The sequence below is a fragment of the Trachymyrmex septentrionalis genome, unplaced genomic scaffold, assembly GCF_001594115.1.
Source record: "Trachymyrmex septentrionalis isolate Tsep2-gDNA-1 unplaced genomic scaffold, Tsep1.0 scaffold178, whole genome shotgun sequence".
NCBI lineage: Eukaryota > Metazoa > Arthropoda > Insecta > Hymenoptera > Formicidae > Trachymyrmex > Trachymyrmex septentrionalis.
The window spans coordinates 760,327-773,097 of NW_017304949.1; the positions used below are offsets into that span (position 1 = coordinate 760,327).

Genomic DNA, 12,771 nt, shown 5'->3' on the forward strand with positions numbered 1-12,771 from the left:
TAAAGACGGCATCGAAGGAGGAGCTGAACAAGATCACAAAAAATAATTTTTTGAAGTGCTTCGAGGATTGGAAAAAACGTTGGCACAAGTGTATAATATCTGATGGGGATTACTTTGAAGGGGACAAAATAGATATTCATGAATAAATAAATAATTTTTGAAAAAACACAAAATTCGCGATACTTTTTGAACAGACCTCGTATATTTTATATCTTACAAATAGCCTTTATATATTTGTGCAAGACCGTTCTGGTAGTGAAAACATTACAATGTCTAAAATAGCAGACGAATAAAAATAATAATTCTGTGATATTGTGTACTTGGTAACGCCCGCGCAATCGTCCATACGTGCGCTCGTAAATTTCCTACACTGGTCGCAGTGGCTGAAACTAAATTCTAAAATTGCTGATGCAATGTTTGAGAATACAGACGAAAAAAAAATTATTTGTTAAGATCGTGTACTCGAAAGCCCTTTAAATAATGACGAAAGCCTGCGTGATCGCCATACCTGCGCGAAAATGTTGTACGATTGTCCCAGCGTTCGTAACCGAAATCTAAAAGTGCTGGTGAAATGTCTGAGACTACGGACGAATACAAAAAAATTTGTTGAAATCGTGTACTCGGAAGGGAACTGAATAATGGCAAACACCCGTGTAATCGCCCGTATGTGCGCTCGAAAATTTCATACACTTGTCCCAGCGTCCGGAATCAAAATCTAAAAGTTTTGATGAAATGTCTGAGACTATATACAAATAAAAAAAATAATTCGTTGACATTGTGTTCCCGGAAGGGAACCAAATAATAGCAAACATTGCTATCACTCATACGTGCGCTTGAAAATTTATTACGCTTGCCCCAAGAGCGTCCGGAATAAATGTCTAAAAGTACTAATGTAATGTTTGAGATTACAGACGAGTAAAAAAAAATAATTTGTTGAGATCGTATATCTGAAAGGGAACCGAATAATGGCAAACACTCGTGCAATTGCCCTTACGTGCACACATAAATTTTCTACGTTTATCTCAGTATCCAAAACCAAAATCTAAAATTGCTGGTGAAATGTCTGAGACTATAGACAAATAAAAAAAAAGAATTCGTTGAGATGTTTCCGGAAGTTCTTCGAACAATTGCAAACGTTTGTGCTATCGCCCGTGTGCTTGAAAATTTACTGCGCTTGCCCCAGTGTCCGAAATCAAAATCTAAAAGTACTGATGTAATGTCTGAGATTACAGACGAAAAAAAAATAATTCGTTGAGATCGTGTACCTGGAAAGGCATCAAATAATAATGAAACACCTATCTGTCCTGCCGTGCATGCGCTTTTAAATTTCATACAATCATAAATTTTCCATGGCCAATGTGATTTTATAATGCGCTTGCGTTTTAGTGATTGAAATTCACCCACCCTCACCCCGTCTTTTTCAATGCTTTCTAATCATACCATCATAATTGTGATAATACACGTTTGATATGCAACTTTACTCTGTGTGACAGCTTCATGTTATTGATTAAAAATGTCGAGTAAGTATTACATAATTTTTGACGCTTATTTCACGTCTGCTTACAATCTAGATTTTTATTCTATGGTCTTTTTAGAAAAAATTACAGCAATTGCTGAGGCTTTGCTCTTGGAGGAGGCTACTCCTATGGAGAATTTGCAGCGTATGCTGAAAGAAGTTGTACTTAACAAAAAAAAGCAGCAAAAGCAATACGAGGCTCTTTTGGAACAACAGAAGCAGCAGCTGCAACAGCTACAACAGCAACAACAGAATGATATATTATTTACTCTTTACATAAATAATATTCGGTTTTCTGTGAGTAGCAAAATCTTAACCTAACCTTATACTTCCCGGATATTCGATACATCCCTAATATTTTTATTCTTTTTCTAGGACATTTATTTTTGTTTATAATCTTTTTATATTTTCTTTTTTATCTTTCTTCTTATTATTCTTCAGTAAATCGTTGACAGGAACGTCATAGCCGGGCACGGTGGTACTTCTGCCGTTACTATCAGATCCCACCAATTGTACAAAATATACAAGAGGACGATCGCAATGACGGCCAAGGTAGCAGTGATCATAATGGCGGTGCTCTAAGTGACGGTGATCGAGATGACGGTAGTCGTTGTGGCGGTTGTCATGGTGGTAGTCATCGTAGTGGAGGTTATCGTGGTGACGCTATCGCAGTAGAAGAGGATTTGGCCAAATTTTAAAACGAAGGCTAAAGCCAAATATAACCATTATAAAAAATTACTAATTTTATATCTATGTTAATTTATCTATATTTATATATATATTTGTTTAATTGATTAAAAAAGTACATAATTCGTATATTTGTGGCTTGTTTTTATATCAAATCTGCGATTTCTACGAATGCAAAAATAAAATTTTTCCAATTTTTTTTTAAATTGCGTAGTTTAAATAATAGTAACTACATTTTTAATATTATTATTAATCGTTTTAAATGCTTGTAATTTCCTAAATTAGGTTTTTTTCATATTATTTTTTCTCTCTTAGTTTTTTCATAATACAATTTTAAATCTAAAATTGGGATGCAGCGTAAGCCGCCACACTTGTGTGTAAAACAAACCATGATTCTCAGATTATTTAAAAGTCCGAAGACAGTCACATCTGAGATAATTTTAAACAAAGAATATATATTGGATTATTCAAAACATCTAACTTTGACTAGTTAGTGAAGTTTTCTATCGTATTTATGTATTCATTTACACGATAGTATATTATTCTTATACATAATCTTGTAGGTAGTTTATACAAATAATTCCTGTAAAAGAAAAAGAATAGGAATACGTAGCATTACTGTATCAGTTTTGCAGCCTATTTTATTAAAAGCTCATTTTTGCTTATCTTACAAAAAAATTAATTATTACAAAATTATAAACAGAATAAAAAAACCTACTTATGCCGTGAACAGATCGTTTATATGAGCGAATAATCCGTCACAGGACCAAATTTCGGTCCGGGAATTTCTAGCAAACGATCTTCGGACGAGAAAAAAACGCAGCACAAATTTTTTTAATAAAGTAATTGTGCTGACTTCACGTACATCAGTAAACCAGACGAATTTGACGATTCTCAGTAATTAATTTTTTTCATGATTGTTGCAAAAATTATAAAATAGTGTATGATTTTAGATTTAGTTTAGTCCAGATTTAGAGCAAGTTCCTGTGCTCACGGAAGGTGATACAGTCATTACCGGACATCTTATATACAAAAATTTAAGCTTCTATAAAATGTGCAGAAAGTCCAAGGTGTTATCGATCCAGTTCTGGCGAAAACTCTACAGTGTATAGTAGTACCACGAATAAATAAATGGACATGCCAAAAAGATTATATAAACAGATATATAGTGACATCTCGAATGACATGTTATGGATTTCAGGAGGGGGGCATAGATGCTTGTCAAGTAAGATATAAATGCAATTTAATGTTTATTATTTATATTCGTTACATGTATAATATGCAGAGAAAAATTTAAGAAGGAACTGGCCATCCTTTTCCGGTTTCTGTCAGTTTTCCAGAGCTATTGAAATTGCCCATACACTATTATTAATATATCTATTTTCGATTTAAGTACTGTTGATGAAATCTTGATATAAAAATTAAATGTGCATACGTTCTAATCTATGCTATGTTCTTATTTGTGGATTTTAGTTTATTATTGTGAGTGTATCACGAACTCGCATCTATTTGTATTTATTTTCGACAACCAATTTTCTTCTACTTTTTCTTTTTATAATCCGTTTCAGACTTAAATAAATCTTAGTATCATGCAGTAAAAAATTTAAAGAGGACTTCCAAATGAAAGAAATTTGATCAATTGGCCCAATTAAACTGACAATCCTTCTAAAAAAAAAGAGTACGTATACGGATGCGTCAGGATGTGTCAGGTATTTGAGGTATTTGAAATATTGATTTTAAAACTAAAATTTGTATATTTCTTAGAAAATTTATTGTATTTTAATTAAATTTTTACAGCAAACTAAGTGACTCATAGGCTATACAATTAATCGATAAAATCGCCTTCACTGACAATAACAGCTTCAATTCTCTGCCGGAAACGTTTGCATACTCGAATCAAATGATCCTCGTCCATATGCGTCATTACTCTGGTAACAGCTGCTCTTAGAGAATCAAACATGTTGTGGGGATGTTTATTGGTCTCCCGTTCAACGCCTCATACGTAGTAATCCAAAGGATTAAGATCTAAGGAGCTAGGTGGCCATATGTTTGGGGTTATGTGATCATATAGATTCTCGGATATCCAATCTTATGTCGTCATGGTTTTGTGTGAAGGAACAGAGTCCTGTTGGAATACGTATGGCCTCTCATCACGCACGCTATCTATCCAGAGTTTCACAACTGTTTCCAAAACCTCAATGTAGGTAGCAGCTTTTACCCGAAGTTCTTGAGGAAAGAAGTGGAATGGCATGACGTGTCCTTCATTGCTCACCACTCCCAAAACCATGACAGTTGCCGGAAACTTATGTTATGTGCATAACATAAGGAACATCTGAATAATCCGCACATAGCCACCTATCATTTCGTCGGTTTATTTTTTTATCCTGGTCAAAATTTTTTTCGTCAGAATAAAATCAGAGCATATCCGGAATTTCAGGATGTTTTAACTTGTTTAAAAGTCGTTGCCCGGATGAATCGCTGTTCTTGAGTTTGTGCCGACATAAACTGACCTTTGCGTATCACGTAAGACTACCGGATGTCTTCGTGGACAATGTGACGGAATTTGATTCAGAAATTTGAAGGTCTCTCGATATGGCCCTTATGGATTTTGAAGGCTCTTCATCAATAATGCCCTGGACTTGCCGCACAAAGTGTGATATTCTAACTCTGTTTGTGCCTCATGTTTTTTGCACTTGGTAACACTTCCCACATTGCCATCAGATGCTTCTAACTCTCGACTTTGTGAACAAACGATTGGGCTTTCAAAAATTGGGAGATTTCAAGATTGCTGTGATTCGCGTGTATAGCGACGATAACATTATCTTTTCATTTCCTGAATCAACTTATTGTCCTTCATATATGATCTGAAAAGAAAAAAAATAAAAAACTTGCTATGAAAATTTGGCAGGCACATATGTGAGTGTCCTCAAATACCTGACGCACCCTGTATTAGTGCATATTTTGCAAGAAATCTAAAAGAAGAGAGACCCCTTCTTCTAAACCAAAATTCAACAACAACATTAACTATGGCTACAATATAAAATAACTTGTCTTATGTAAAAACTGAAGAATAAATTTAGTCACTTTAAAACTGAGATTGCTAAGCAAATATTCCTAAGTAATATTCCTAAATAATATTCCTACTAAGAAAGGATCTTGCAATTTATTTTCTTTCAAAGATTCAATGAAAGAAGATCTGAAATGAGAAAACAAGAGACAAACCTAAAAAATATACGTAATCAAAAATAGGGAACACTTTTGAACACGTTCAAAATTGCGCAATATTCTGATGAAGCCCGTGACGACTCGTTATAAGATTTTCGGGAGAGTTATTTTCCGCGTCCACCTAAGTATGACTAAGCCACAGCCTAGTCATTGTTAAATCTTGTCGCGTATCGAGTTGCATTGTTGTATCGGAATTTTGTATCGTGGTGTCTGCGTGTACTCTATCTTTTCTGACTTTCTGTAAAACGAGCACGAGGTCACGCTGCATTTGTGATAATACCGTAACCGTCTTCTATCTCGGCTATCAAGGCGTCGAGCTATTGTTCATGCGATTTACGAGAGATATTCTTACGTGGCGTGAGCTCGTGCCGTTGAGAATTAGCATAATTAATACGCACTGTGTAGAGTGTATCGGGGCCTGAAGCTAAAATAACGCATTTCGATTGAATCCTGTCGCCGTGATCTTGTCAACGAATACGAACGAAAATCGGAGATTAATCAAATATATTTGTTATTTTTATTATTACTAATTATTATGTGATTTAGTGCCGTCGCCCATTCGCTTCTCCAAACGATCCTCTATTCTCGATCACGAACCTCCCCCTCTGCCATTTCCGAGGCTCAGCTACCGGTTACGAGTATCGTCGACGTTCGCAGCTTGTTAGAATATCATATAGAGAATATACCGAATGATTCTGAGAAAGAGTGGCACGATCACCTGGCGCCCAACTATTGGTTTCGAGATTTTGCGTTACCCTTCAAAGTGGCTGCGTGAAGGCATATTTCTGTCGCGTTTCTTTTAAAGTCACTCGCAACCTGACTGTAAAAACGAGAATATTGGCTGCGAACGCGCGACAAAGTTGCGCCACGCTCGTGAGTGCGGTTGTAATATCTACTTTGTTTTACTACCCATCCGTCATATCCTTTGCTCCGACGCGCTAGTAAAAAAGGAAAAGGAAAAAAAACACAACATATTGTGAAAACTAAACTGTCATAAAAAAAGAGGAAAAAAAGGATGTCGTACTTGTACTCTATCGTGGCGCGCTATCTTTTTTCTAGCATGCGAGCCATTGTTATTCACACATTTTTGTAATGTCTAGAATTCTATAATTCTATGGGCTGCAAACATTTATTTGTTTATTATTTCAAGTGTTTCATTTCTTCCTTAAGTATTTCCTGTGCAGTGCAAATATAAAATGTATCCTAGGCAGCATTGCTATGGCAAATAATGCTTCTCAGCGTCAGTATTTGCCGAGTCTTGTCTGCATGCGCAACACCATTATAACACAATTTGAGTGAACGCTATCGATTGAGCGTAGAATCTGATCGGTTCGTTATTGAAATCTAATAATTTCAATCCCTTGTAACTCGGAATCTCGCATGAAAAGTAGCCACAGTAGTGTCGTTGCGCATGGCTTAGCGCCGAGCCACTGTCGTGTCCCTTGATACAACTATCCCCCGCGCTCCACTTTCCCTCGTCTACGAGTATCTCCCGCGCTCCCCTCAGAGGACCTGAATTAGAATCAGCTCTACCTCACTACTATTCCCTGATCCTTTTTTTTTTACGAGGAGGAAATGCCTATGCACTACCCTCCCCCCCTCACCTCCCAGGGATAGGGCGAGGGGGAATGTGGGACTTGCACCTCTTCGAATGTCTCTGCCTTGGCGTTAGTTGGAGAGACCGGGGCTCCCGTGCAGTATTCTACCCGGTCTCCCCGCGCCATACTTGCGCTTTAACCTCGGGGAGGAAGGGCCTCGTTGTGGCGCAAGGCAACCCGCTTCCGCCCTTTGAATACCTCCCGGGTCATTACCCGGGAGAGGGGGAATCTTGTTCTACTGGACGAGGGAGGAACACCACCTCTCCTTCGCCCCGCCCCCTTGTTGTCGTCCAGCAAGTGCTCCACTTGCAGGGCGGCCCTCCATCTTTTTCCTTGCAGAGCGGAGGAAGGACACTGTATGTCTATCGGAGGCGGATCTTGCCGCCCGACACGTTCGCCAAGGGGCCGGAGAAGACAGGCGCTCCGAGCTAGTCCCGTGTCACAACGCCGATGGAGCTCCCGGGGGACCAGGAGTCCCCCGCAACAGGCGCGGATGTACCCCCCGCTAACGCGTGAGGGAGGCGCCTCGGCGCCACCCTTCTGTGCCCCACTGCGCGAGACTCTCCGGCCCCACGGGTCCCTGCTCCATGCGTCCTGCAGGCATTGCCCGACAGCAACGCCGTCCAACACGTGCACGCCTGTTACACCCCCAACCGATGCGCGTTTACTCCCTCTTATCCTCGCTCCTTTCTGCCAAGGGTCATTCCCGCCGGGAGCCCCACCATCTGCTCCTCCGTCCCCCACTGGAGACAGGGACGCCGCAAGGAGGGTGTTTCACCCGCTGGCCTCTCTTGCACGCTTATCGGCCTCCTTCCGCAACATTATCACCTCGCAGAAGGAGGCCATTGCATGCCTTCTCGCTCTGCAGTATCGCCCGTATCAGCGCGCGGAGCGAGAAGTTCTCACCTACCACCGCGACCAAGGCCGCGCGGCACTCTCCATCCCATTGTTGACACATCTGGAGAGTGTGCTGCGCCGAGTCCCAGTTGGTCGCACTGTGGTGGCACTGTGCCGTGGGCTCCCTCCCTATATGACACAGGTACTCCCGGGCTGAAGTACCCATACCCAGAGAGCACCATCTTGTAGGACAGCCCATCCCACGCCCTGATGACCCACTCCTGAAGGCAGGGCGCGAGTGACACATACATTAGCTGATGAAACTTGCAAAAAATATGTTTCTTATGAGACAATGAGACTGACGAAACCGAAAGTCATGAAACAATGGCTGCGTTCACGTTCAACAAAACGTTTGTTTTTCCTTGCACATAAATTAATTGTGTCAATTGTGCGTATCTTAACAAATCGAATTGTATGACTCTGACACATATCGGTTAGTTTCAATAACTATTATTTTTTGTTCTGCTATTAATTAATATTTTTAGATTGTTGTATGATGTAATTCTAACAGACATATATGTTTTGCTATAGTTTATTTATGTATCAGTGGCAGTAGCGAACCATTTCACTATAGTTCATAAATTTATAGTTACGACTGCAAACATAGTTTTAACCAATCATGATTTGTTCGGAGAGCGAAAATCTTTTTTTCCGTGTAATAAGTTGTCAACTGGTATCATATCTCGTAACTAGATAGCAAAAGAGCATCAAAAAGAGAATCGAGGACTCTGAGCACAGAATAACAAATCTCAAAAATGGCGAACAACCTGCGGGTGCCATTACATGAAGCATGAAAATGCAGAAAAGCGGAAGACAAAATTAACTAAACTTTACTAGATTTCCCCGTTTCCGCGCATTCTGTTCCGCCTATTTTGATCTAATATTACATGGAGTACAATTTCCGCGGAAAAACGGAACGATATAGTAATAAATACACTTTTGTATTTATTTTAAAAAATTGTATTTACTTAATTCATTGCAATTTTTATCAATATGCTTATCTTTTCAGCTTATGTATTGAATACAAGCATTTCAATCAAAATAAATAATTAAAAATTAATAATTTCTAATTTCCCGTTCTGCTTTTCCGCTCAAATTGTTATGCATGTAATAATAGAAAATCAAAACAAGTGAAAAAGAACACGCAGAAATCTAGTAAAGTTTAGTTAATTCTATCTTTCGTGTTTCCGCATTTTCGCGCTTCATGTAATGGCACCCTAACAGGATAAGAGTCATATACAGAAATATCTCGATTTTATCACCAGTAGCTACGGGTTAATTTCCAAATCGAAAATAGATGTACTGACGCTAGTGTACGTATTTCGACAATTTCACGAGAAACGTCGGGATGGCCTCTCTCAAATTTCTCTTTGCTATACATCATTATTCATATAATATAGGGTGATTCTGGAGGGCCAATAGTGAATACTAACAATATCCTCCTCGGCATAACTTCATGGGGAGATGGTTGTGCTGAAAAGAATTCGCCTGGTGTATACACAGATGCAATATTACTTCGGCATTGGATTAAAAGCAAAACTGGCATAGAAACTTAAAAAATTCACTATTATAATGTATGTATAAATACAATTAATTAAAATATAATTGTCTGTTATATATCTAATCTTTATGTTCTTATATCAAACTTAATTCATAACTACATAAAATATTATGTTATCAGAATGTTCAAACACATTTAACACTATACAGAAAGTTTTACAATTTTAATTGTAAAATTTCTGATATGACTAATTGTTGGCATTTTGTCTATTTTCAGAGGTAATATATTTGGAATCCTCACGCAGAGAAAAAGTTTATTATGATCGCTCATCCCTTGCTGTAACATCAAATTCTATTTGTGAATGTAAGGATTGCAAAATTATTTACAGGTGTAACAAATAAAATTTGTCGATTTATATTTGTTAATCTAGCAATCAAGATTTGCTGCAGTTGCAATAAAAATAAATATATTTGTTAAATAAGCAAAAGATATATAATTATATATAATATTTAGAGATAAAGATTAAGACGAGATTAAATTAATTAATTAAAATGAAGTAAAAAATGGAATTCCTTCTTTTTATTATTACATGTATATTAACAAAAATTTACAATACATGGAACAGGAAACATATTTACAATGAAGTACATAATACGATATTTATGACGCTTTTACAGATCTTTATTTCAGAGATATCAGAAAGTTTGCAGATTATCGTCGTGTCATTAGCAATGAATAATGACACGGCGATAATCTGCAAACCTTCTGGCATGTCTGAAGTGTAATATGTATGTTTATACTGAATAATGAAATTATAACACTAACAAATTAATAAACTAAATGAGCTATTCTTTAGATGATAACGTAATCACACTCAGAAATTTCCGGGCGATTGAAAGCAATAATAGCGCAGAAATTGGTGCGTTTGATCTTCACAATAATATAATATATTTCAATTCTTACATAACATATCGATCGAACGTTTCAGCTCCATTCGAACCATTTTCAGCAATGTAGTAATTACATGTGATGTTCTTGATTGTAAATCATGTGATGTATTTAATCGAAGAGTGTAGTAAATAAAGTCTCTCAAATCCAAATTTAAAAGCGTAACTGTCAGAAAGCTGTACGGCTAAATGATCGTACATCACACACAAATTGTAATCTGTATTCCGAGATGACTGACAGATTTCCAGTCTTTTTGTTAATGTCATTACAGTGTTCCTTAATTCTTGTATTCAACTTTTTCCCAGTCTGTCCTATGTAGGATACTACATACTCGTACATGTAGGATACTACACTACATTTCTCTTTGAATCATGTTCAAGTAAATCTTTTTAAGCCTTAATAATCCCATCAAGTTTATTAAAACTGAAGAAAGATATCAGATATCAAAGACAATCTGATATCAAGATTTTTAGTGATGTTTTTAAACTTTTTATAAATAAATGATAAGAATGGTAAAGTAAACCATGATATTTTTTTCTTTATCTATTTGAATATCTTTCTTTTTATTTGATTGTCTCAGAACTTTTGTTTAAATAAAGATCTAAGTCAGTAGTTAATAGTATCAAAAATAAACTTTATAGAATAGTCATTGTCTAAAAACGTTTTAATAATAAAATTTAAGTTATCCTCATGATATTTGGGGTGGGATAATAAAAATACTTTTTACCATCAAAACACCCTTCTTTTGAGAAAAAGGGTGGAGAGATAAAAAGTTAAGATAACGTCCTGAGAAGGTTGATTTGTGCATTAAAAAATACAATACATTAAACTCTAATTTACAATTCGAATTCGAGAAAATTCAGTCTTTCATCTCCAACCTCTAAGGTAAATTGTATTCTCGGATGTAATGAGTTAAAACTATATATTATATTCATTGATGATTCGGGACCACCGTCGCAATATCATCAACATATATATAGTAGAAAGATACTTTGTAATCAAATCTCTCCAATGCCTCTCTCTCCAGATCTTTCATTACTAAATCTGTAATGATGAGCGACAACGGAGAGCCCATAGAAGTCTCAAACTTTTGTCTATAAATTCTTTTATCAAAAGTGAAAAATGTAGATTCCAAAATCAATTTTAAGGCTTTCAAAAATTTATTTTTAGGAATGCTACAAGACCGCGAGAAATGCCACCTTTTATTTACACTTTTCAAAGCTATGGGTTGATATGATGACGTTGGTGAACAATGCCACCATATCCAACAAGATTAGCGAGAAGTTTTCATTAAGTTGTGCTCCATTAATTGGTGATGTACTGACATTGACAAAAACATAGTGATTATAATTTTTTAATCTATGACTTTTGAATATGTACATAATATTACCATATGTGTGACTATCTTTATAATGTATATCCAAGACTTTTGTGTCTTAAATATTTATTTTATTCTATGACTTTCCTTTATACTCAATATAATGTTTTTAATGCTCATTTTTGTCACGAATATTTTTTGTTTGATATTGAAGTTCATAACGGTATCAAATAATTTTTCTTAATTTACGTTTTGACACATTATTATTATATAATGTCTTACAGTGTGCAGTCAAGGAGTACAGTAGGTAAGTCTTTTCAAGATTCACTTTTCTCTTCACAATTGTCTTGCGCTAATTCTTTGTTATCTTTTAGCGATCATTTAGTCGTACAGCTTTCTGACAGTTATGCTCTTAAATTTGGATTTGAGAGACTTTATTTACTACACTCTGATTAAATACATCACATGATTTACAACCAAGAACATCACATGTAATTACTGCATTGCTGAAGATGGTTCGAATGGAGCTGGAACGTTCGATCGATGTGTTATGTAAGAATTGAAATATATTATATTATTGTGAAGATCAAACGCACCAACTTCTGCGCTATTATTGCTCTCAATCGCCTGGAAATTTCTGAGTGATGATTGTGAAATTATAACACATTTGCAGCCACTCGCTGCAATGTAAATAGATAATGGATTTAACAAAATATCAATTTTTACATAAATAAATGTATCATCTGTTTTTACTTTGTATTCTGTGATATGACTATCAAATTTGATATTAATTATATCAGTAACAAATACAAATGATGAGGATTAAGTATAGTTGAAACGTATCGTTGAAACTTATCGTCGGAAAATTATAATTTGTGATTAATAAATATTATTTAGTACACCTAATTATAGCTCTTTAATGTATTAACCTGAATTTTACTAAATAAATAACAATAAATAAAAGGCAAAGTAAGAGTGAATTCTTTAAAAAAGTCATACAATTAAAAAAATAAAATACAAATAAAGAAAAATAAAATTGAAGAAAATATATAATAAAAAATAATAAAAATTAAATAAAAAA

General features: G+C 35.9%; 1 protein-coding gene across 1 annotated transcript in view; it reads left to right on the top strand.

The window, feature by feature from the left end:
- LOC108746553 (trypsin-1-like) overlaps positions 1-9,752 on the top strand; it is a 49,974-nt gene extending 40,222 nt beyond the window's left edge. The window contains exons 5-7 of the mRNA XM_018483398.1: positions 3,264-3,428; positions 9,324-9,497; positions 9,701-9,752. Coding sequence (XP_018338900.1) covers positions 3,264-3,428; positions 9,324-9,479 — 321 coding nt within the window. The 3' untranslated portion in view covers positions 9,480-9,497; positions 9,701-9,752. The remainder of the gene's footprint in view (positions 1-3,263; positions 3,429-9,323; positions 9,498-9,700) is intronic.
- Positions 9,753-12,771: the final 3,019 nt, after the last annotated feature.